Source organism: Pipistrellus hanaki (assembly GCF_964339955.1).
Source record: "Pipistrellus hanaki genome assembly, chromosome: 6".
NCBI classification, from domain to species: Eukaryota; Metazoa; Chordata; class Mammalia; order Chiroptera; family Vespertilionidae; genus Pipistrellus; species Pipistrellus hanaki.
The window spans coordinates 66246786-66270606 of record NC_140508.1 but is presented as its reverse complement, the minus strand read 5'-3'; the positions used below and the strand labels follow the sequence as shown (position 1 = coordinate 66270606).

General features: G+C 45.7%; 1 protein-coding gene across 4 annotated transcripts in view; it reads right to left on the bottom strand.

The window, feature by feature from the left end:
• Positions 1-23821, bottom strand: part of SLC13A3 (solute carrier family 13 member 3) — a 52219-nt gene that overhangs the window by 12861 nt on the left and 15537 nt on the right. For all 4 annotated transcript variants that reach the window (XR_014795299.1, XM_084887489.1, XM_084887490.1 and 1 more), the window contains 6 exons: positions 20616-20749; positions 11386-11452; positions 8483-8668; positions 5894-6019; positions 3974-4066; positions 2909-3013 (listed from right to left, as the gene is read on the bottom strand). Coding sequence is in view for 3 of the 4 variants with exons in the window: in XM_084887489.1 (XP_084743615.1) it covers positions 2909-3013; positions 3974-4066; positions 5894-6019; positions 8483-8668; positions 11386-11452; positions 20616-20749 (711 nt within the window). In the remaining variant the exon portion in view is untranslated. The remainder of the gene's footprint in view (positions 1-2908; positions 3014-3973; positions 4067-5893; positions 6020-8482; positions 8669-11385; positions 11453-20615; positions 20750-23821) is intronic.

Sequence of the window (23821 nt, the reverse complement as noted above, 5' to 3'; positions counted from 1 at the left end):
ATAAATCAAAACACTAATGGAGCACTATTCTGTTTTTACCTCTGCGGACAGACAGGCAAACTTGAAAAGGGTGGTAATACCGAATGAGGATGTTGGAAAACATATAGGGCTGGTGGGAAAATAAATGTTTAACCTTCAGAGGGCAGCTGGCATCATGCTTCAATACTTTACATTGAATACCCCTCGATCCAGTTATTATACTTCTAGGAATTTACCCTCAGGAAATAACTGGACTCTTGTACACAGATTATGTACAGAGATGTTCATTTGATAAGAGTGAAAAATGGAAGATGCTTAGTAGAGACATGTTTAAATAAAGTGTTTTTAATAATATATATAGCATGTACATAATGAAATACCCTACATCTTTTTTAATATATGAGATAATATCAATTTTTATGTATAGACATACAACCAAGAAACCTCGTAAATAAATAGAAAATTTTATTTGCAGTATTGGACACAATCCAAAAGGAATTGATAAACTAAATTAAGATACCCCCAGTCTATAGAATACTGTGCAGTGTTTAAAAAGAATGAAATATCCCTGCCACTGTGGCTCAGTGGTTAAGCATAGACCTATGAACCAGGAGGTCACAGTTCAATTCCCAGTCAGGGCACATGCCCAGGATGCAGGCTTGATCCCCAGTAGGGGGTGTGCAGGAGGCAGCCAATTGATGATCCTCTCTCATCATTGAAGTTTCTCTCTCTCCTTCACCCTTCTTCTCTGAAACCAATAAAATCAATAAAAATATTTAATAAGAAGAATGAAATAGCAAATTGTCCATGACCCTATTATAATATTTTCCAACTTTTTGTTATATGACTGTATGTGTGTATTAATATGCATGGGTGTATCTGAAACATTACACACCAACTTTAATTGTGAATATCACTGGGGAGAGGGACAGAGGGGAGATGAAGGACAACTAAATTTTACTTTTTCACTTCAGCATTGCTTGAATGTTTTATAATGAGTATACTTTTATCATGACACAGAAAACAGCAGACCACAAACAATATGTTCATTGTAATCACATTTCTGTCATAAAAAGTCTATATTTAGAAAGGTTTCTTTTTAGTCTGTTTGCTTGTGTTTCAAAAATTAGTTTTACTGGAATATATACTTAACATGAAATACAATGCACCCACTTTAAGGATACAGTTAAGTGAGTTTAGCCCAATGTGCACAGTGTTATGGCCACCAATCCAACCAAGTTGTGGAATGGTTCTCAGAGAGGCATTCTTTTTAAGTCAGAAAGGGTATTCATCAGATTTGGAGTCAAAGATTCCAGGTGATTCCCATTTTCTTTGTTTCATTTCAAGCCATTAAAGCCTTCATCTAGATTGGGGTCCATAAGTGTATTCTATAAAAGGCCACAAAATAAATACTTTTGTCTCTGCAGGCCATGTGGTTTCTGTCATGGCTCAGCTTTGACATCATAGCATGAAAGCAGCCGTAGACAGTATCTAAGTGAATAGGTATGGATGTGGCCCAACAGAACTTTATTTGTAGACATTGTCCTTTGAATTTCATGTGCCACAAAATACAGGGTGGGGCAAAAGCAGGTTTACAGTTGTTCATACGGAATATAATACAATAATCTATAATAACAAAAGCATAATATGCAAATTAGACTGGACATCCTTCCAGACAACCTTCTGGATGAAGCCAGGGCTGCGCCTGGGTCCCAGGTGCCAGAGGGAACCGGCAGCCGGGGGAAGGAAGGCCTACACTTACACAAATTTCGTGCATTGGGCCTCTAGTTAATAAATAATAATACAAGAATAAATTCTGTGTTTTGCTTACTCACAACTATAAAACTACTTTTGCCCCACCCTGCATTGTTGTTTGACTTTCCCTAGCCATTTAAAAATGTAAAAACCATTCAAAAACAAGGGTGGGTCAGGTTTGGTTCATATACCTTGTTTACCGACCCCTGTCTCAGATGACAGGGGCCATGTGGGTGGTGTCATAGCTCCTACCTGTTCTCTCACCTGTATTTTTGCCTCCACTCTCCGTTCTCTGGTAAATGTCATTAATGTTTTACTGAGTTCTTCCTATGAGCAATTTTAATCATTTGACATGTATTAGCTCATTTATCCTCAGAACAATCCAGTGAGAAGTGTACTGTTATTATACCATTTCACAGATGAGGAGGCTGTGGCAGAGAGGTTAAGTAACGTAAAACCCTCCTATGGCTTCCCATGACTCCTACTAAAAAATACCAAAATGCTTCGCATGTCCAACAAGACCTCCACGGTCTGGCCCTCACCTTCCCCTCCAGCAGGTCTTGCCTACTTTCCTCTCTTCCCACCGGGTATCGGTCACACTGGGCTTCAAGTGTCCTAAGCTGGTTCCTACCTCAGGCTCTCATAGACATGCCCAGTGTGCCTCCAGGTTTATCTCCACTCTCTCCAGCTTCGGTTCTTCCCAGAACTATCCAAGGTCAAGGCCCCCACTCCACTCTCTTATAACTTCACCCTCTCACTCTTTCATTGCACTCATTTACAATGTTATTTTGTTGTCTAACTACTTGTTTTTGTCTGTGTCCCCAGCATCTAGCATAATGCTTAGCACATATTAGGCTCTCAAAAAATGCTGACTGAGTGCATGCATGAATGAATGACAGGATTGGGGTTGCACAATTTGTAAGTGACAGAGCTACCCATGAAACCCAGTTTTGTCTGATTTCAAAGACAAAGCTCTTAATACATGAGGACTCAGATGTCTTATCATCCAAACCAAGACTCTTTTGAGAGCAAAAGCAGGAGCCATTAATAATGGCCAGGGACTGGAGGCATGAACCTAGCCCATGTCCCCGCTGCTCACTGCCTCTCTGGCTCCGCATGGCCCATCCCAGCGTCTTCCCTGTTGGACTCCGTCCAGGGGTCCCCAGAGGCTCACCCAGGTTTGAAGAGATTAGACCAGCCAGGGATGAATTTCGGGTCCCGGAAGAAGAGGAGGATGGCGAACAGGCAGAAAAGGATGAAGACGGCCCGTTCGGCAAACCTGTGGTGTAGATATGCAGGCACGTGGTGACCGTGGGTGCAGGGCCCACAGTGGGATGGGGCCCAGACCCTGCCTCTGAGAAACTGAAAGGAGTTCACGCCCCAGGAAGCTCTCAGCGTGAGGAGAGGGCTGCTCCATGGTGGGAGTGGTTCCTGCCTGGGGCTACCACACTCGCCAGGGTCTTTCGTAAGTATCCAGCAGCCCTCTCACCAAAACTACTTACACAATTTTTACTGGGAGTATCCCAGAGTCCTAGGGAGAATCCAGAGACAGAGAGAAAGAGTGAAAAAGAGAGAATAGAAAGGCAGACAGACAGGAAACAGACTGAGAGGTAGGCAGAGTCACACGCAGGGATGAACATAAACAGAGTGGGACAGACACAGAAAGGGACAGACGTGAAGAGTAGTAGGAAGCAAGAGAGTCTTCAAATGTTGGGGGTAATGTGCCAATTTCACAGATTGGGGAATAGAGCCCAGGGAGGGTTAGTGCCTTGCCCAAGGTCACACAGGAAGTGAGTGGCAGTGTGTGTCAGCCCTTGGGGGCAAGCCTGGTGACTCCGAGTTATTGCTTCCACAGGAAATACATACATTAAACAAGGTCCTGGAAGCTGCCCAAAGCAATGCTGAGTATCCCAGGTACCAGGAGGGAAAGGGTGCATTTGGCAGGAAGGAGGCAAGTCCCCACCCCAAGTACATAATCCTGAGGAGCTTCCTAGTTTTCAGGGTATCTACCCCAGTGCCAGGGCAAGAGGCTGATTGTGTAAGCCACCTCTCTCCCCTCCATCTCCAGGACCCCACTTCAGGCCATCGGTCCTGATATTCACCTGGGACTCAGCCCCCAGGGAACCAGGGACCCAGGGATCCAGGGACCCAGGGACCCAGGGACCAGACCAAGAGGTAACCCTCCTGAAAGTCTAACACCCAGTTTTCTCTCCACCCCGTGGGCCCCAGGATCGCGCACACCATGTGCCCCAGATTCTCGTATTCCTCTCGAATCATAGCGCGAGCCCTATCTTCTCCGGTAGCATTGGCCGCCATGTCCTTCTTCCAGCCCCTGAAACAGAAAGGAGAGGAGTCAGGAGTGGCTACGGCAAGGGTGAGTAGCTTCACCCCAGCCCACCACCACCTGGCCTGGCCTCACTGTCTCTGTTCTGGAAACTGCAGTGGCCTGGTGGGCTCCCTCTGTCTTCCCTTCCTAAAAGCTGTTCTCCCCACCTATAGCCTGAGTGGTCTTTTTATTTATTTATTAAAAATATATTTTATTGATTTTTTTACAGAGAAAAGAGAGAACTAGAAACATCGATGAGAGAGAAACATCGACTAGCTGCCTCCTGCACACCCCCTACCAGGGGATGTGCCCGCAACCAAGGCACATGCCCTTGACCGAAATCGAACCTGGGGCCTTTCAGTCTGCAGGCTGACACTCTATCCACTGAGCCAAACCGGTTTTGGCTGGGTGGTCTTTTTAAAATGTGAACCTGATCATCTGACTCCCAGGGGATTCTTTAGGGGATCAAACAGAAACATGAATAAACATACCAATCAATGGAATAAAATAAAAAGCCAAGAAATATACCCAAATATAAATGGGGATTTAGTCTGTGATAAAGTTGGTATTACAGATTGGTACGCAAAAGATGGGCTAGTCGCTCAATGGTGTTGGACATATAGTTCAGTGGAACAGAATTGAGAGTTCAGAGATAAACCTATACACATCTGTGGTCAATTGATTTTTGTCATGGATACAATGACAATGAATTTAAACCTCACAGCACCCTAAGAATAAACTCAAAATAGATTTTTTAAAAAAGAATTTAAATGTGAAAAATGTTAAAAATATCAGAAGAAAATGGTGATTACTTTTTTTTTTATATATATATATATATATATAACTTCTTTCATGGGAAGGCCCTTTTAACTGTAATGGAAAATTCAGGAGCCGTATGAGAAAAGATTGATAAATAGTCTATGTAAAATTTTCTCAAAAATTCTACATGAAAGAAAGCACTGCAAGCAAAGTAAAAAGCAAATTAGAAAAATATTTGGAATTCATATTGCAGAATAATCATTAATCTTTCAATATATAGAGTACTAGAAATCAATAAGAACAACCAACACAAACAGTCCATTTGAAAAATGTACAAAGAATATAAACACACAGTTTAGCAATTCACAGGAAAGTGAATTAACAGTGGTCCCCATGAATAAATAAAAACTTTTGCCCTAACTGGTTTGGCTCAGTGGATAGAGCGTCAGCCTGTGGACTAAAAGGTCCCAGGTTCAATTCTGAACAAGGGCATGTACCTTGGTTGTGGGCACATCCCCAGTTGGAAGTGTGCAGGAGGCAGCTGATGGATGTTTCTAACTCTCTTTCCCTCTCCCTTCCTCTCTGTAAAAAAAAAAAATCAATAAAATATATTAATATATATATATTTTCTTCATATTGTCCCTCAGTGTTAAAAGGAGTTCAAAATTACTCTCAATATAATAATGATGCAAATTACTTTTCTCGTATCAGAATGGTAACAGACACTCTTATATGTGGTAAACGGGAGAACAAATTAGTACAATTCTTATGGAGAACAACTTGACAATATTTATGAAAATAAAACTGTTTTTATTAATGGTTTAGTATCGATGATGGGTGAATTAACGGAGGGTCTGGGCATAGCAGGCAGGCCACACATCACCCACTATACTACACGGTAGGGAAGTGAGGTCTACTGCAGTCACCAAGTGAGAAGATAACATGACATTATAAAGACAATCCTCAGTGTAATCAGAAGACCAAGACTCAAGCAGCCATCCCCTAGTGAGAAGGAACCTGGGTCAAACACAGCTCAGTCTGGCTCAAAGCTCAAGTTAAACATGAAGGGGGTACCTCTTGAACATTCCCCCATACAGGAAGGAGATCCAGAGCCAGGCAATCAACAGGAACAGCACCATAAGAGGTAAGGCAAAAATGAACCAGGAGCCGAAATTCACCACGTCGCTCTGTGGGAAGGCACTAGAGAAAAGACGGAGGTGAGAGCCAGTCAAGATCAGCCATGCCGGGGTCTGTATGTGTGTGTATGTGCGTGTGTGTGCGCACGTGTGTGTGTGTGTGTGTGTGTATGTGTGTGCGCATAGAAAAATGAGAAGCATTTTTGTTAAATATTCACAGTAGCATAAAAGGTATTTCAAATTTTTATTTTTTCTATATTATCTAAGAGTTCTATAATATACCCACCATTACATGTGTAATCAGAATAAACTAACGAGATGAATGTGGGAAGCAAAGCCCCAGGAGAACTCTCAAGGCAGCTATTGCCCTGTCTCCTGGGCTCCCAGCTGGAGAACCAGAACTCCATATTACTTAGCATTCCTTCTAAATCCCCTCCTCCAAGACCAGAAAGTCCAAGCCTGAGCAATTAAATGTTGCCAATGACATGCATGTAATTTATATTTACTCCAAATCTTTCATATTTGATATTTTTACTTACAACTCCAGCATTTCCTCCCTAATTTCTTAAAAAAGAAAAAATTTTAAATTAGTGTTAGGGAAAAAGGGAGAGAGAAAGAGAGAAACATCAATGATAAGAGAGAATCACTAATCCGCTGCCTCCTATACACCCCCTACTGGAGTTCGAGCCCACAATCGGACACGTGCCCTGACCAGGTATCGAACCATGACTTCCTGGTTCATAGGTCAATGCTCAACCATTGAGCCATGTCGATAGGGCACTCCCTAATTTCTTTTAAAGCTGGGATAAATTTCTGCTCACGTCAGGGTGGGCAGGCAGCCTGAAATTTCTCTGATAGCAAATGCCACTCCACCCATTGCCCAAATCCCCCACCTCAGGACCTGCCCCCGGGGCTCCCAGAACCCACATATTTTCCGTCCAGCCTCTTCTAGTTGAGGAGACGATAGGGCCAGCCCAGCTCATTCCCACGTCTGAAACAGGGCCCTCTTGGTTTGCTAACCCAAACCGAAGGCCCAGCCAGGTCTTGCTCAGAGAACGGAGATGAAAAGGTCTGCATCAGGCTTTCATCAATGGGCAAAATGCTGACGCCTGGCCCACCTCACATCCCCTGAATCACACTCTGCAACGGAGACCCAGCTGTATTTTTCCATCTCCCCCAGTGACTCCAACAAGCACCCACTGGCTGAGAATCAATGGTTTCTACCATCAAATCATGTAATCAAGAAACTCAAGCACCTGATATAATAGGTTAAACTATGGATTCTTTTTCTCTATTTGTATTTTTCTGGATTGTTTTCCTTGCACAGTTAAAGGTTTAAGGTTTTATATCAGGTGCACCTATATTATAGGAGGTTTAAGGTTTTTACATGAGTTTGTGAGGAAAACAGGAGTGTACTTAAAATTTCTCACAAAAACAATTTCAATTGCCCACAAGTAGAGAACAGATTTGTGTATGCCGAGCGGCTCTCAGGAGACCAACGCCAGCTTTCCCTCACCCTCCCAGCGGGTCCCTGAGTCCTTGGTTGAGCAGCAGGGAGAGAAGCTGGTCAGCAGCGGGACCACGTGGGACAGCACAGACTTTGCACTGTTATCTGCCTGCCAGATGCTTGCGTTGGCATTTGTTTTAAGATTAAATCAACCCAGGCTGCATCTCCACTGTGCAGGAATCTGAAAACCTCTCAGAATCCCAGAATCTGAACATCTTAGGATCTTGAAATACAGGCATTTTTTTTTAAGTCTTTGAACTAAGAGGCTTGGAATGATGGAGTCGACAAGCCATGCTATCTGAAGAATCTGTCTCTCATTCTCACGCCGGCCTCTGCTGGAACAGTTTCAGAGTCGGGGACACTTGACCTCCAGGCAGAACCCGCTGCCTCGCTGGCCTACGTGCATGGCTGCAAAGCGTCTCCCTGGACAGGACAGCCACAGACCCACGCCTCCGGCTGCGGAGTTTTTTAAAGCAATGCCACATCATGTTGCTCTTCTGCTCGCAGCTTTCCACGGACTCCCCAATGGGTCCTTACAATAGTTGCCTTAGTCTGGCTTCTTCTGACCGAATCTCCTCCCACAATCCCCTGCCCCTTCTACACCGCAGCCTAGCTGGTCTTGATGCCATTCGCCTTTGCATAGGCTACCCCCTCTGTCGGAAAGGAGCTTTCCTTCTGTGTCCACACAGTTCACGCCCTCACCTCTAGGCCTCTGCTCAAATGTCATCTTATTAGAAAGGTCGTACATCCGTGACCGACTCACTCCTGTGCCTTCTACCCCTTTATCCTGCTTTGTTTTATTTCACAATTTATCTCATGGGCATATCCCATATTCATTTGCTTTTTCCTTTACTGCGTATCTCCCCACCAGAATAAAAGTCCCACAGGGCAGAGACGTTGCTTGGTTCCATGCTGAAGCCTGGCCAAGAGAAGGCACTCAAGATACATCCCTGGATGTTAACTGGAGGAGGGGGGAGAGGAGAAGGACACTCCAGGGGCAGGTGGGGACACTTGTTTTACCTCTTGATCCCACCAAGTAGGATGAGGTTGGGAGCCGTGCCTGTGAGAGTGGCCGTGCCCCCAATGCTGGCTGCGTAAGGGATGGAGATGAGGAGGCCCTTCCAGATGTTTTTGCGATATTCTTCCGCCTTCTTGCTGCTGTCTGGAAGAGGCGCTGGGTCCTCAGGCTCCTCGGGGAAGTCTTTCCTTTAAACAACCCAAAGAGACACCATCAGCAGACACGCAGCAATCCTGGGCTCACCTGGAACAGCTCACACATTGCTGGGGTTGGGAGAGCACCGTGGCTCTTTGGGAAGGTGATTTGGCACAGGCACAGACCCTCTACAGCTGAGCACCCCTCCAGCCCAGCTGTTCCCTTCTAAGAATCAGTCCTAAAGGAATAGTTGGGCAAATGTCTTGGGTGTGGGTACAAGAGTTCACCGTGGTGTTAAATACCATTTCAATTAATTAATTAATTAGTTAATTAATTTTTATCATTTCAATTTAGAATAATATAAATCACCATCAAAAGGGGATTGCTAAATAAAGATGATCCCCTTTCTGGATGCTATTTAAAAATTATGATTTAGAGGAGTGTATTACATAATGGAAGATATCCATTATGTAAAGTGGAAAGATAGGTAACAGCACTCATTTTTATTTTAATTTAAAAATATTCACATTATTTCATGAGTATTTGAGTTTTAAGAGAAGTCTAGAATAGTAAAAGGCAGTCATTTTGGTATCTTTCTTAGGGGTTAAACTATGGATTCTTTTTCTCTATTTGTATTTTTCTGGGTTGTTTTCCTTGCACAGTTAAAGAGTTTTGGGAAAGAATGAAGTTAAAAATTATTAATTATATAATTTAAAGTTAATGATGTTGACACAAATGTGATTGAGGTAAAAAGATGTTCACTTCACTCCATTAAGTGAGATAACAGTTTCCAAACAGCATATATAGTATTGTCAGCATTTTTATTTAAGAAAATGTATGTATGCAGGTATGTATAAAGAGATATCAATAAATAATCTAGATTGGTGTTCGCTTAACTGTTTTAACTTGTCTATGGGAGTGAGATGCCAAATATATTTTTCGTTTAAGAGTGTTGTTCTTTTTTGACTTGTGCAATTATAAAATGTTTATACGTGAATGAAATTAAGAATTGCTCCTGTGCAACAAATCAAATATTTTTAGGTAATAAAAGATCCAGAAAACACTGTCTGCTTTTAATTGCTACACGAGGGGCCCCGTCTCCTGTGGGCAATGAGGACAGGATCTGAAGTCTGAGAGGAACACGAGGAAGCAGCTGGAGACCATGTCTTGCATGGTCTGACTTCTCAGGGGAGTGGCCTGGTCGGGAACTGTGACCTCTCAGATCTGGAAATCCAACCCACTGAGCCTCCCAGTGAGAATGAGAGAGCAGAAAGGGCCCTATGGCTCATCTAGTACAACCCCTTCTTTGTTCATATGGGGAAACTGAGGCCCAGAGAGGGGATGGGGCTTGCAGCCAATGGACATAGAGTTTTCATCTAATAGACATGGTATTCCAGAGAGTAGCATCAGGTATTTTCCAATAAACTCAGCACAAACTCTGCATAGGCAGGAGGTAAACATTGATTCCCAGGTGGCATAGTAGTGAGTGGCTGGGCCATCACATGACCCATGATCTCAAAGCTGATCTCAAAGCTGGTCTCAAAGCTCACAAGTGGTGCTGGGAAGGAGTACAGTCCCTGGGATGAAACAATCAGATGTAACATCCTATTCCTCCTCTGCTATCCCTCCATCAGCTCCCCTCCATCAAAATCAAGGCTACGTCAGTGGCCTATGAGGTCCCACAGGCTCTGTCCCACTATTACCACCCTCACCATACAGGCAGTCTCTCTAACACTATCTCCTACCATCCACTCTCCCAACGCCAACCACACAGGAAGCTCACAGGCTCCTTGTCTGCTTTGGACTTCCAGGAACGTTGCACCTGCTGGTCCCTCTGCTGAGAACACTACCGATCCTCCATGATCCCTCATCTCCTCCAGGGGTCTGCTCAAGCATGACCTTCTCAGCGAGGCCTCCCCTGACTGCCCATCCTACAGCTGCCCTTTCCCACCTCCAGGCCCCCGCGCTGGCCTCTTTACTGCTTTACTCTCCTGCATAACACTCACAACCATGGGACATATTATGGGTTTTACTTGTGAATGAAACAGACCTGATCAATGCCCAGCAACGCTGAGAGCAAATCACTTTACTTCCTACTGTTCCGCCACCATTACATCAAGATAACAAGGCCATTAATAACAAGTGCTACATCGTGCATGCAGGGCCTCGCAGCTGGCTTTGTCAATATTATTCCATTTAATCTCAAAACAGCACTTTAAGTTGGGTTCCGATATCATATCCAGTTGTTAGGTGAACTTAATGGAGGCTCAGAACGGTGAAATGACACAGCCGGTAAGTGGCAGAGCCCGTGTTCAAAGTCAGATCTGTGTGGCTCCAAACCCCATGTGAGCCCTAACCGATCACTCCACCAAAGACTGAGCATGCTATTGATGTGAAGGGGCTTCCAGACTCACATAAGTCACGATTATTATTGTCTCACAGGACATTTTTGTCCTTGGCGCCTCCTGAGCTGGTCTGCACCTGCTCTCCTTCTTGACTATCATGTGGCTTGTGCTCTTCTGCTCCTCTGGGCCTGCCCTGGAGACCCTACTCTCACTAAAACTCTAGGGATTTAATGTACTCCTCTGCCCGACCACATTTGCATTTTTAAGGATTCAGTGGAGATCTATGCATAACCAAAAGGTGGAAACTTGGGCAGGTAGGTCATTTGGAGAAATTTTCAGAGATGGGAGGGAGGTTGCTTGCAGCACTGAGCATCATATCCTTGGACCAAGAATTGGCTCCTCAATGATTTTTACCAGGAACTCACTCTTCTCTTCTGGCAAGAAACTGCATCTCCATGGGCACAGGGTTCATGCCTTTTGTCCCCACAGCAACTAGGAGAAGAAAGCATGATGGGTTTAGTGTCATGTGAATGGGACAGGAGTGTGCCCGTTCTTTTGTAGGCAGTCAAGAGTACTTCTTCGCCGAAACCGGTTTGGCTCAGTGGTAGAGCGTCGGTCTGCAGACTGAAAGGTCCCAGTTTCGATTCCGGTCAAGGGCATGTACATTGGTTGCAGGCACATCCCCGGTAGGGGGTGTGCAAGAGGCAGCTGGTCGATGTTTCTCTCTCATTGACGTTTCTAGCTCTCTATCCCTCTCTCCTTCTCTCTGTAAAAAAATCAATAAAATATATATTTTTTTTTAAAAAAAAAGAGTACTTCTTCGGTGTTCACTCTTTGCCAAGTATCCCGTACTATTCATTCAATCAAATAAATAAATAAATAAATAAAGCCATACAACATTCCGTCTTCCTGTCTTACCCATGTTTATTTGGAGACCCCAGACTTGTAGGAAGGGAATTAGCTGTAAGACTGCTTGATAGCCCATAACTCACGTCTAGGCTTCCCTGAGCAGCCATTGCCAAAAGGATGTTTGGGAAAGACTAGTTATGAGGGTTAATGGGTCAGCAATGGAATGGGTGGCCCCAATCTCCCATTTAGTCACTCAAAAAAAGTATTTATTGAGCACCTACTATGTGCTATTGACTATGAGCTTGGGGTACACAGTGAAAAGTATACAACAAGGACCCTGTTCCCATGAAGTTTATGTTTTAGAAAGGGAGGCAGACAGTGAATACAGAAAGAACATTTCAGGTAGTGATGAACGTGATGGAGGGCATAAGACTGGGCCAGGTGATGGAAGGTAATGATAGAGTAGGGAGAGGGAGCAGGTGGCCTACGGTAATCAGTCAACAGAGAGACGCCATACACTGATGGCATTTGTGAGGCCTTCAGGATACAAAGGAGCCAGTCACATGAAGAGTCTTGAGAAGAGAGTTTCAAGCAACAGAAACAGCATGTGCAAAGGCCCTTGGGTAAGAAGCTTAGAAGAACTGAGGAACCACAAGAAGGCCAGTGTGTGGGGAAATGAGAGAGTAGGGAAGCCCTTGGGGAGATAGGGAGTGGGAGTGGGTTAGACAGAGGCCAACAGAAGTCAGATGTCAACTCAAGGGTGGTGAACCCTTGTAGGATTTAGAGCTCATGATGGATATCGTGTGGTTGACATTTTGCAAACATCTCTGGACCTGGTAGGGGACAATGGACGATAGGGAAGCAAACATGGAGGCTGGGAAACTAGTTCAGAACCTATTGCGTTTCCCAGGTAAGATGATGATGACTGCACTAGGGTAGTGGTCATAAGAATGCTGAGAGTAAGTTGTAAGGGCGTTTTCGTTCTTCTTGAACAAGAGCTTGGTGCAACTTGAAGCCCAGGACCAGAACTGTCATGTGAGCCCTAGCCAATCATCCCATTAATGATGTCACTGAGTGACATGAAAATCTACGTCCTGTGGAACTTATCTTCTGGTCAGGGAGACAGACCATAAATAAGTATTATGTACAGTATGTCAGGTGGGAATTAGTGTCATGGAGAAAATAAAGCAGGGAAGGGACCCGGTATTCTGGGACCGGACAACCTTTGTAAAGGATGGTCAAGAAAAGTATGACTGAGAAAGTAACATCAAACAGACACTGAAGAAGGTGAGGGGGTGCGCCATGCAAACCTCCAGGGAAGTTAAGAGCAGGTGCAAAGGCCCTGAGATAAGAGGGGGATGGTGTATCCAGAAGCAGAAGAAAGACCAGCAGGACTGGAGAGGCATGAGGGAGCAGAAGAGGAAGAGTAGGAGGTGAGGTGAGAGAAGTGGCAAGGGGGTGGGGGGGAGCAGGAAGTGGGCTGGATCATACAGGAGACTTGGGGATCACAGTAAAAACTTTGGTTTCTCCTCTGAGTCACATGGGAGCAGAGGCAGAAGAGTGTTGGAGCAGTCAGGACAGGATCTGACTTTGTTTTAAAACTATCCCTTGCCAGAAGAATCCAAGATGGCTGCTCGGGTAGACACCTAGCCGCAGCCGCACGCAACAATTTCAATAAAATACAACTAAAATATAAAATGGACATTACCCAGAACTACAGGAAAGTCAACTGACTGGAAATTCTACAACGAGAAGCAAGGAGAAAACCAGAAGGAAGCGTGGAGGAGCTGTAAAAGCCCAAGGTACGGAGACACGCGGCGCGCGCGGAGAGGACGGAGCCGGAGAGGAGGGAGGCCGAGTGCCTGGCTGGCATTCCCTAGCGGGAAGGAGATAAACACTCCGACTGTGCTGGGCCCCCAACTGCTCTGAACCCCCGTTCTAGGCCAGACCCCGGGGACCCAGGCTCATCCAGAGGGAGCTGGGCTGTAAGTCGGAACCCAGGGGAAGTGGCGAAAGGAGGTCCCAGAGGAGCGCACACCGCGCGCAGAGAAGGGCCGGCCGGCTGTGCCGTAGGACTGCCCTGGCGGGAAGGAGACAGGGGCTCCAGACTGCTCTGAACGCCACCTCCAACTCCACTTCCAATTGAACTGAACCCCAGTTTCGGGCTCATTGCGGGAGAGCTTACACTGTTTGGCAGCAGGCGAAAATCGAGGGCACCTTTCTCTCAGAGGCGCTTGCAACAAGTACTGAAGGACCCTGAGTCTCAGGAGTCGCATAGGGCGGGGCTGACTGAAGCCAAGGCTGTAGGCTCCACCCTGAAACTCCGCCCCATCAGGAAAGCTGCCTGCGAAAATGCCTAAACCAAATAGATCACAAAAGAAAGAAATGGAGGACAAAAAGTGACTGGATATAGAGTTCAAAACCACACTTATAAGGTTTTTCAAGAGACTCCTAGAAAAGGCCGATAAAATAAATGAGAACTATGAGGATATGAAAAGGGATCAACAAGAAATAAAGAATACATTGTCTGAAATAAAAAATATTATACAGAGTCCTAAAAACAGAATAGAAGATCTCAAGAATCAAGTCAAAGATTTGGAACATAAAGAGCCAGAAGACACTCCTCTGCAGAAGCTAGAAGGCAAGAGAATCCAGAAAATTGAAGATAATGTAAGAAACCTCTGGGACAACTTCAAACGATCCAACATCAGAATCATGGGGGTCCCAGAAGATGAGAGGGAGCAAGATATCGAAAACATACTGAAAGAAATAGTGACAGAAAACTTCCCCCACCTGGGGAAAGAATTGGACTTATAAGTCCAGGAAGCACACAGAACTCCAAATAAGAGGAATCCAAAGAGGACCACACCAAGACAAATCATAATTAAGATTCCAAGAGCAAAGGACAAAGAGAGAATATTAAAAGCAGCAAGAGCTAAGCAGGTGGTTACCTATAAAGGAGCACCTATACGATTGTCAGCTGATTTCTCAACAGAAACCATGCAGGCCAGACGGGAATGGCAAGAAATATTCAAGGTGATGAATAGCAAGAACCTACAGCCAAAAATACTCTACCCAGCAAAGCTATCACTCAGAATCGAAGGTCAGATAAAGAGCTTCACTAATAAAAAAAAAGCTAAAGGAGTTCATCACCACCAAACCAGAATTATATGAATTGCTGAAGGGGGTTCTTTCAGAAGAGAAAGTAAATAAAGATAAAAATTATGAACAACAAATACGTAACTATCAACAAGTGAATCTAAAAACCAAGGAAATTAAAAAAAAAATCTGATGAACAATATTAACTGTTGAATATAATAGAATCAGAGGTATGGAAGGGGAGTGAACTGATGATTCTTGGGGAAAAAGGGGAGAGGGGAATATGGGAAGAGACTGAACATAAACTGTGCACCTATGGATGAGGACAATGGGGAGTGGGGAAAGGGCAGAGGGTGGGGTGGGAAGGGGGGGGGAAAGGAACACTTGTAATAATATGAACAATAAAAATTTATTAAAAATAAAATAAAATAAAAAAATAAAAAAATAAAACTATCCCTTGCTTGATAGTGTTTTATAGACAAGAAAAATGGAAGAGATTAAAAGTTCTTGCTGCTGAAATCATCACCCAGGGCAAAAGAAACCATCCCTCGGTTTTGAGCATGTGACTGGGTTCTGGGTTCACATCATACCTTCGTCATTTACTCTGTGACCTTAGATCAGTGGCTCTCCACCGGGGTCACTTCTCCCTCCCACGGGCACTGACAATGTCGGGACACCTTTTTGGTTGTCACAACTGGGGTGCGCGGTGTGCTACTGGCATCTAGTGAGTAGAGGCCAGGAGTGCTGCAAAATATCCTACAATGCACAAGCCAGCCCCCCCAAAAAAATGAATTATCCCACCCATAATGTCAATAATGCTGAGGTTAAGAAACCCTGGATTTCTCTTAATCACTAGGTACCTCAATTCTTTAATTCATAACATGAAAGTAGTCATTTTCCTAGCAGTGTCAAGAGGGTTAAGGAGTTGACCCATTTGCTACAGATTGAATGTTTGTACCCTCCCCAAAATGCATATGTTAAAACTTAATCCCTAATGGGACAGTATTAAGAGGTGGAGCTTTGGAAAGTAATTAATTAAGTTATAAGGGTGGAGCCCTCATGAATGGGATTAGTGTCCTTATAAAAGAGACCTACCGAGCCCTCTTGCCCCTGCAATCATGTCAGGACACAGCAAGAAGACAGTCATCTATGAACCAGGAAGTGGAATCTCACTAGACACCAAATCCACTGGCTCCTGATGAGCCTCTAGAACTATGAGGAGTAAATACCCAATCTATGATTTTTATTTTTTTTTAAAATAGCAACTGATGGACTAAGATACTATTTAAAGCAGGGACTGGCAAATTTCTTCTGTAAAAGGCCAATTGGTAAATATTTTAGGTTTTGGAAGCCATATGGTCTCTGTTGTTAACTACTCAACCCTGCCATCATATCATGGAAGCAGCCACAGACAAGTAAAACAACACGTGAAGCTAACCCTTTGTTTTGGGGGCACTGAAATTTGAATTTCATAAATTTTCACGTCGCAAAATATCCTACTTTCAATTTATTTCTACCATTTAAAAATATGTCAACTCTTTGACTCACACACACAAAAACAAACAAACAAACAAACAAAAAACAAACCGGTAGTGGGCTAGTGTTGCTGGGCCGAAGTTTGCCAGGAGTTAGTTAATGCGGATTGCTCTTGAGAAAGAATATCAAAGTAGCCCCCTGAAGCCTACCTATGTTCTGTTGTCCTGTTGTTGGACCTAAAGAATCTTACACATCACTGGCCTCAAGGTCACTGTTACAGTGGTGAGCCAAAGCTAGGATGCTAACGTTGTCCAAGCACAAAGCCACTCGCCTCCCACAAATGCCAAGCATCCCCACTCTTGCTAAACGAATGGCTCCTTCCTTACCCAGTCATTGAGCTGCCCCTGGTTTCTGACAGCAACGGATCTAGAGCAAAGCCTGCTCCCTTAGATCCCCCTCCACGTGATCCTGCCAAAGCCCAAATCCTAGGAGAGGTCCTTCCACACACCCTCTCACTGAGACCATCAAGCCTATCCTGGTTGTGCCCTGCCTCCCTGGAGCAACAGAAATACACTCAACCTGTTCGACGACAGATACATTTCCCGGGTCTTTGCCCATGGGGCCTGGGAAAAAAGGGTCTAGACTCCCGCATCTGCTCTCTCCTGTCTCCCCCAGGGACCTGGGGGAAGTACGTTCCTTCCTCTCTCCACTCTGGGCTGCTCCTTTCCCATTTGTACCAGGACTGAAAACCCCTGGAGCCTCCTGGCCCCTGGCCTGGCCTGCTAACACAGCCTCCACTCCGCTCCCACCACCCCTGTCCTCACCTCACCCCACAGACAACACAGCAACTGGGTGAAAGGGAGCATCTCTCTCTGCACTGGAATAAGCTTTGTTCCAGGTCTTGGGGTTGATCAGTAACCAACCCCAGCAGCCTGATCCCACTGCCCACACAAGGAGGCGTCCGCCCAACCTCCCAGGGTCTCCTACCTCCTGACCCTGAGGGAAGACTGAAGTTCGCTGTGTGCGATTTTTGCTGTGTCTGAGGCTGGCGCTGCTGACCGCAGGCCAGGGTCTGAAGGCGAAATGCAGATCAGTTCGCCCCGAGCCAAGGGGGCGAGGGCCCAGGGGCTCCCATGATGGGAATATGGGGCCAGAGGCCAGGGCACTGAAGCAGGAAGCGAAGCTGTTAATAGGACACAGATGCTGGGAGGCAAAGTCGCTCCCCAGGGGATGGCCGGGCAGGGAGAACTCTGACCCAGTGACCCCCGGCCCCCACCCACCTCTCGCTCTCTCTGTACCCTTCCCTCCGCACCCCTGGGGTAAATGAATGGTGGCATTTCCTGGGAGTATCTAAGTCCCACCCTGGAGGTTCTGGTTTAGTGATTCTGGGGCCTCAGTATTTTTGAAAAAATCTGCAGGTGATTATTCTGGGCTGACTCCCCTGAAGTTACAGATGGGGACTGGAGCCTCCTGAGGCTGCCCGCACCCTCAGAGGGAGCGTATGTTCACCAGTTGACCTCAGTCCCCCCAGCCCCTGACATTCAACCACAGACCCTGGTTGCTGCCAGCATCTGAGCTGGGGAGCCCCGATGTCAGTACGTGCGATTGGGGCTTATGTAAGGTCTTATTCAACTAATACCCGTACCTGAGTTTGTATCAGGCAGGGCAGGTATCTTACAGCAACCTCCGAACAGCCTGGGAGAGCTGGGCAGGGGTTCTTACCGCCCTCTTTACACCCAGGGAAAGGGAGGCCGAGAGAAGTGGATGAGGGTTGGGATCAAGATGACCCGAAGGGTTAGTGGAAGCGGCAGGCTTGTTCCAGGACTATTGATTCGCCCCACGCCCACTCCCTTGAGTCTCCCTCCATCTCCGAAGGTGCCCACCTGGCCCTTGGTAGGTCTGACCTGGAGCTGTTCACCCTAGTCTAACCTTGACGTTGGGAACACAGAAGCCCCGCAGGAAAGAGTTCTTGCATCACATGAAGTAAAGAGAACCCCAGGGAAAGCCAAAGGGCCCAGATGAGGCAGGTTTACATCCATTCGTTCAATTAGCACTCACAGCAACCTAGACAGTAGGTATAAATATCCCCACTTTATCTAGGAGGAAACTGAGGCTTGGAACAGTTAAGTGATCTATTCACTTCTCTCTTTTTTTTTCTTTTTCTAAAATATATTTTTATTGATTTCAGAGAGAAAGGGAGAGGGGAAGAGAGATAGAAACATCAATGATGAGAGAGAATCATCGATCGGCCATTTCCTGCAGGCCCCGCACTGGGGATTGAGCCCCCAACCCCGGCATGTACCTTGACTGGAATCGAGCCTCCACCTCCTGGTTCATAGGTTGACACTCAACCACTGACTAACTCATCATGTCACTTTGGACAAATCACTTTGCTTCTGAGTCTTAGTCTCCTCATCTGTAAAATGTAAAATGGGGATCATCTATCTCATAGGACTGCTAGGAAGATTCAATGATGAATGAATTTAATGGGTATGAGGATTTCAGCACAGTGTCTAGCATGTGGGGGTCTTCAGAAAATGAAAGTGCACAGTCTCATTGTGGTTGCTGCTTGACTGTCTCTCGTGGACTGACAGCCCCTGGAGCCTCCTCGCCCCTGTCCTGACCCACTAGCACAGCCCCCACTTCCTCTACCCCCATCCTCACCTCACCTCACCTCACCTCACCTCACCTCACATCACCTCTCCTCACCTCTCCTCACCTCACCTCACCTCACCTCACCTCACCTCACCTCACCTCACCTCATCTCACACAGCAACTGGGTGAAAGGGAGCATCTCGTTTTGCACTGGAATGAGCTTCGCTTTGGATCTTAGGGTTAATCGTTAACCACTTTCTGATCCCACTGGTCTGCCCCAACCTCCCAGGGTCTCCTACCTCTTCACACACTGCAGCGTAAACTGGAGGGAAGACAGACTTTCGCTGTGTGCCTAGTATTGTGCATGACCTTGGGCAAGTCCCGTTTCCCGGGTCTCAGATGTTTCATCTTTGTAATAAGGGACGTGGCTTTCAAACTTTCTTTTGGCCACTAGTCTCTTTGAAAAACTCTTGTGTTGGGGGCAGAACAACAGGTTCAGGACAAATGCTCTGCAATCAGCCAATCTGGGTTCAGAATACCAGAGCAGCTATTGGAAAGTAGGGTGACCTGCTTTATTTTATTTTATATTTATCCTGTTTTGTTTATTTATTCCTCCATTTCCATTCTTCTGAATGGGGTCCACGCTATTTAACCTGGTTAAATATTTGCAGGACGCCCTTAAGAAAGACCGACCCAGTTCCCCTTTCTCTAGCAGTGCTCAGCATTCCAATGGCCCTCGTTCCTGCCAATGCTTGGCATTATCCAGCTTCCTCAGTTTTTGCCAGTCTCACCAAAGTCAATCCCATTGTTGTTTCAATTTGCATTTTTTTTCTGGGCATTAATGATTTTAAGCATCTCTTCAAATGCTTTAAAAAAAGGTCTAGCCTGGCCAGTGTGGCTCAGTTGTTGAGTGTTAACCTACAAATCAGGAGCTCACATTTCAATTCCTGGTCAGGGCACATGCCCGGATTGTGGGCTCGATCCCCAGTGTGGGGCGTGCAGGAGGCTGCTGATCAATGATTCTCTCATCATTGATGTTCCTATCTCTTTCTCTCCCTCTCCCTTCCTGATTATATTTTTAAAGGGTTTAAGTATAGTACCTATTTCATAAAGCTGTTTTGAGAGGTGGAATAGTGTATGGAGAGTGTTTAACTCTGCTTAATATGTGATAAATTCTCAATAAAATGCTAATGTTTAAGTATCATAGTTTGATGTAGTTATTTTTCAGTTATTATTATTATTACTATTACTATTATTATTACTATTTTTTAATATATTTTATTTATTTTTCACAGAGAGGGAGGGAGAGGGATAGGAAGCTAGAAACATCGATGAGAGAGAAACATCGACCAGCTGCCTCCTGCACACCCCCCACCGGGGATGTGCCCGCAACCAATGTACATGCCCTTGACTGGAATCGAACCTGGGCCCTTTCAGTCCGCAGACCGACGCTCTATCCACTGAGCCAAACTAGTTTTGGCTTTTATTATTACTATTATTAAAATACTTGGCACATAACAGATGGAATCTCTCCCCAGGAAGTGCCTTCTCTTTGCCTGCTCTGACACCCAGTGGGTGGATGTCCCCACTCCCTCCCCCACCTGCGGGCTTGGCCCGGCCCTTTCCGCAGCCTCACCTGTGCTCTCTTCCTCCTCACCAAAGAGGTTCTTCAGGATGGCGCTGGCGATGGGCAGCATCATGGCGGTGGAGGCGGTGTTGCTCAGCCACATGGACAGGAAGGCGGTGCTCACCATCATTCCAAAGATGAGCCTGGGAACGGAGGGAGGTGGAGGCAGAGCTGGAACTGGGGTCCAGGAGGCGCTCTGGTCCCAGTTTGCCACGCTGGAGGCATACAGCCCCCTCATTGTACAGATGGCCCCCACTGTGTAATGAAGTTGCCAAGACCCTCTACCATCTCACCCCAAACAGCCTTCCCAGCCTCCTCCTCCCCTCCCTAGCCATCCCACTCTTACCAGGCCCCCCTGCCCAGGCTCTGCCAACTCCTCACCAGCACCCGAGCGGGCCCTCATCTCGCTCCCTCCCATGGCTTGGTCCTTCCAACAGGAATTCGTGTTTCATGACTTGTTTTCTTGCATTCAACTTTTAATCCACCTTAAGTTACTTAGATGTATATATAGTATGACATTAACTCGAAGTCGATCTTTTTTGGAAGAATAAGCTAATTATTTCAACACCCACCATTTCCTGAATAACTCGTCCCTTCCCCACTGACTCAGATTTCTTCTAGATTATTTATTCTGTGTTGTTTTGTTTCTTTTAATCCTCACCTGAGGATATTTTTTCCATTTATTTCTAGAGAGAGTATAAGGGAGGGAGGAGGGGGGAGAGAGAGAAAAAGAAACATCAAGATGAGAGAGACATAGTGTTTGGGTGCCTCCTTGACCGAGAATCGAACCCGAGACCTTTAGGTCTGAGGGCCGACACTCTAATAATGAGCAAACCAGCCAGAGCTGTTCCGTTTTAAAAACTATTTCTGAACTAGCGTCACCTTGTTGGAACTTTAAAATAGGTTTGCCAGAGCCCTGCCCGTTCTTCAAGGTCAAATGTAAGCTCCCCCATGACATGACCCCTACCTCTCCTGTGGGCTCCCATAGCACCTGTGCTTCTTGGGTATCAGATTCCACAAGAGATGGAATCTCTCCCCAGGACTGCAGCTCCTCCAGGTGGAAACACAGCTTTAGAGCCTGCAGAGTGCTTGGCCCGAAGCAGATGCTAAAAACCTACTTGTTAACCAGAACCTTCTTCACTCTCACCCTTCCACCACCCCCATCACAAGGAGAGTTCTCACATTCTGTTCATCTCCACTGCCACCACTGAGTCCATGCTGTTACCATCTTTGGTCTGGACCCCCAGCACAGTTTCCTAATGGATCATCAGCTTGCCACATGGCAGCCAGGGAGGATGGTTTTTAATGCAGATTTCATCATGTTCCTCCCCAACTTAGATCATTTTAAAATAGAGTTTCATAATCAGGGTGGGGCCATGGATATCATTCAGGGTGAAAAGGAGGGAGAAAAATCCATCTTTATTTTGCTAACATCTAACAGACATTTTTTCCCGTCTGTGATAAGCAAAGGCCACAAAGTTCTGTGGTGTTCGATGTGCCTGGGACTTGGTCACCAATGAAGATCATGGATACTGTCATGTGGCATTGCTGCCTAAACAGGTGCAGACCTCTGGGAATATCACTGACACTCAAAACTGCCTGGAAACTGCAGCTGTGGCCTCACCCCTGCCCGGTGTTGGGCATCATTCGGTATACCAAAAGGTGGCGGGTTCGGTTCCCGATCAGAGTACATACCCAGGTGGTGGGTTTTGTCCCTCGATGGGGCACGTGCAGGAGGCAAACTGTGAGTGTGAGGACACGAAAAGGCCTCTTTCTCTGTGCTGTAGCCTTCCACAATCTATGAAACGCACCCCACGACTGTTAGCTCCTCTGAGTCACACAGCCCCTCTACTCAAACTGCAAGACAAGATAAGTTACTTTCAAGGCTCTGTTCTCGCATACCCCTCCTCCCTGCTGTTTTTACAGCTCAGGGATAATTTGCATCAAGAAGTCTCTAGTTAGCAGAAAGTCCCCTTCCCCTTTCCTCTTCAAAAAAGCCTCTTCTGAACTCTTCATAGCTTTACTCTAAGCATGTTTTGCATGTTTGGAGAAAATGCTGACATTCTGGGACAACTGCCTGGAAGTCTCTAGTTAGCAGAAAGTCCCCTTCCCCTTTCCTCTTCAAAAAAGCCTCTTCTGAACTCTTCATAGCTTTACTCTAAGCATGTTTTGCAGGTTTGGAGAAAATGCTGACATTCTGGGACAACTGCCTGGAAGTTTCTAGTTAGCAGAAAGTCCCCTTCCCCTTTCCTCTTCAAAAAAGCCTCTTCTGAACTCTTCATAGCTTTACTCTAAGCATGTTTTGCAGGTTTGAAGAAAATGCTGATAAGAAACCTCCCTGGGACAACTGCCTGGAATGTCTCCTGAAGAACAAACAAATCACAACCTTCTGCTCAACTCCAGCTCAGGGTTCCCCTCCCTTCCTTGTTGCTTAGCAACAGCTAGGGCTTAAAGGGGGAAGCCACTTTTGTTTCCTGGGCATTGTATTGATTAGCAATGCCCTGGCCCTCACCTTTCAGGGAAAGTAAAATAAACTTTCTCTTTGTATCTGTCTCTTCTCCCAGTTGTGAATTCTCTCACAGCCCCAGTCACTAGCCACAACCCTAACACAACTATGCCTCTCTCTCTCTCTCTCTCTCTCTCTCTCTCTCTCTCTCCTTCTTTATCTCCCTCCCTCTCTCTCTAAAAATCAATTTAAAAAGAAAAATAAAACAAAACTATAGATGTTAGGACAGTAGTTATATCCTATCATTTTTACTGGAAAGAGGAACGTACATATGATGCAATATCATGGATTTATGTGTTTTAAAAAAGTATTTGGGCGACTGCCTTTTGCTGTAATTGTTGTGCTTAGTGTTGTTTTAAAGCCCGTGTGTTGTGCTTTATGATTTAAAAACATTATTCCCGAAGGAATACTTAAAATTCACCAAATTGGGGGGCGGGGGAGATGCAAAGAACAACAATGATCCTATTTGAAAGGCCATTCAATCCTCTTAGAATAAAAATTCAAATCCTAGCCAGGGGCTGAGGACCTGCCTGTAGGAACAGACCCTGCCTCCTGCTTCTCTGAGGCCATTTCTCCCCATTCCCCACCCTCCCCTTCTCCTTGGCTGGTGAGCACCAAACTGGGATGCTAAGTGGGCAGCATTTGCTGTGCAGGTCTCGGCTCTTGTATCGCCATTTTGCAGACAGAGAAAGGCTCAGTCCTTTCCCAG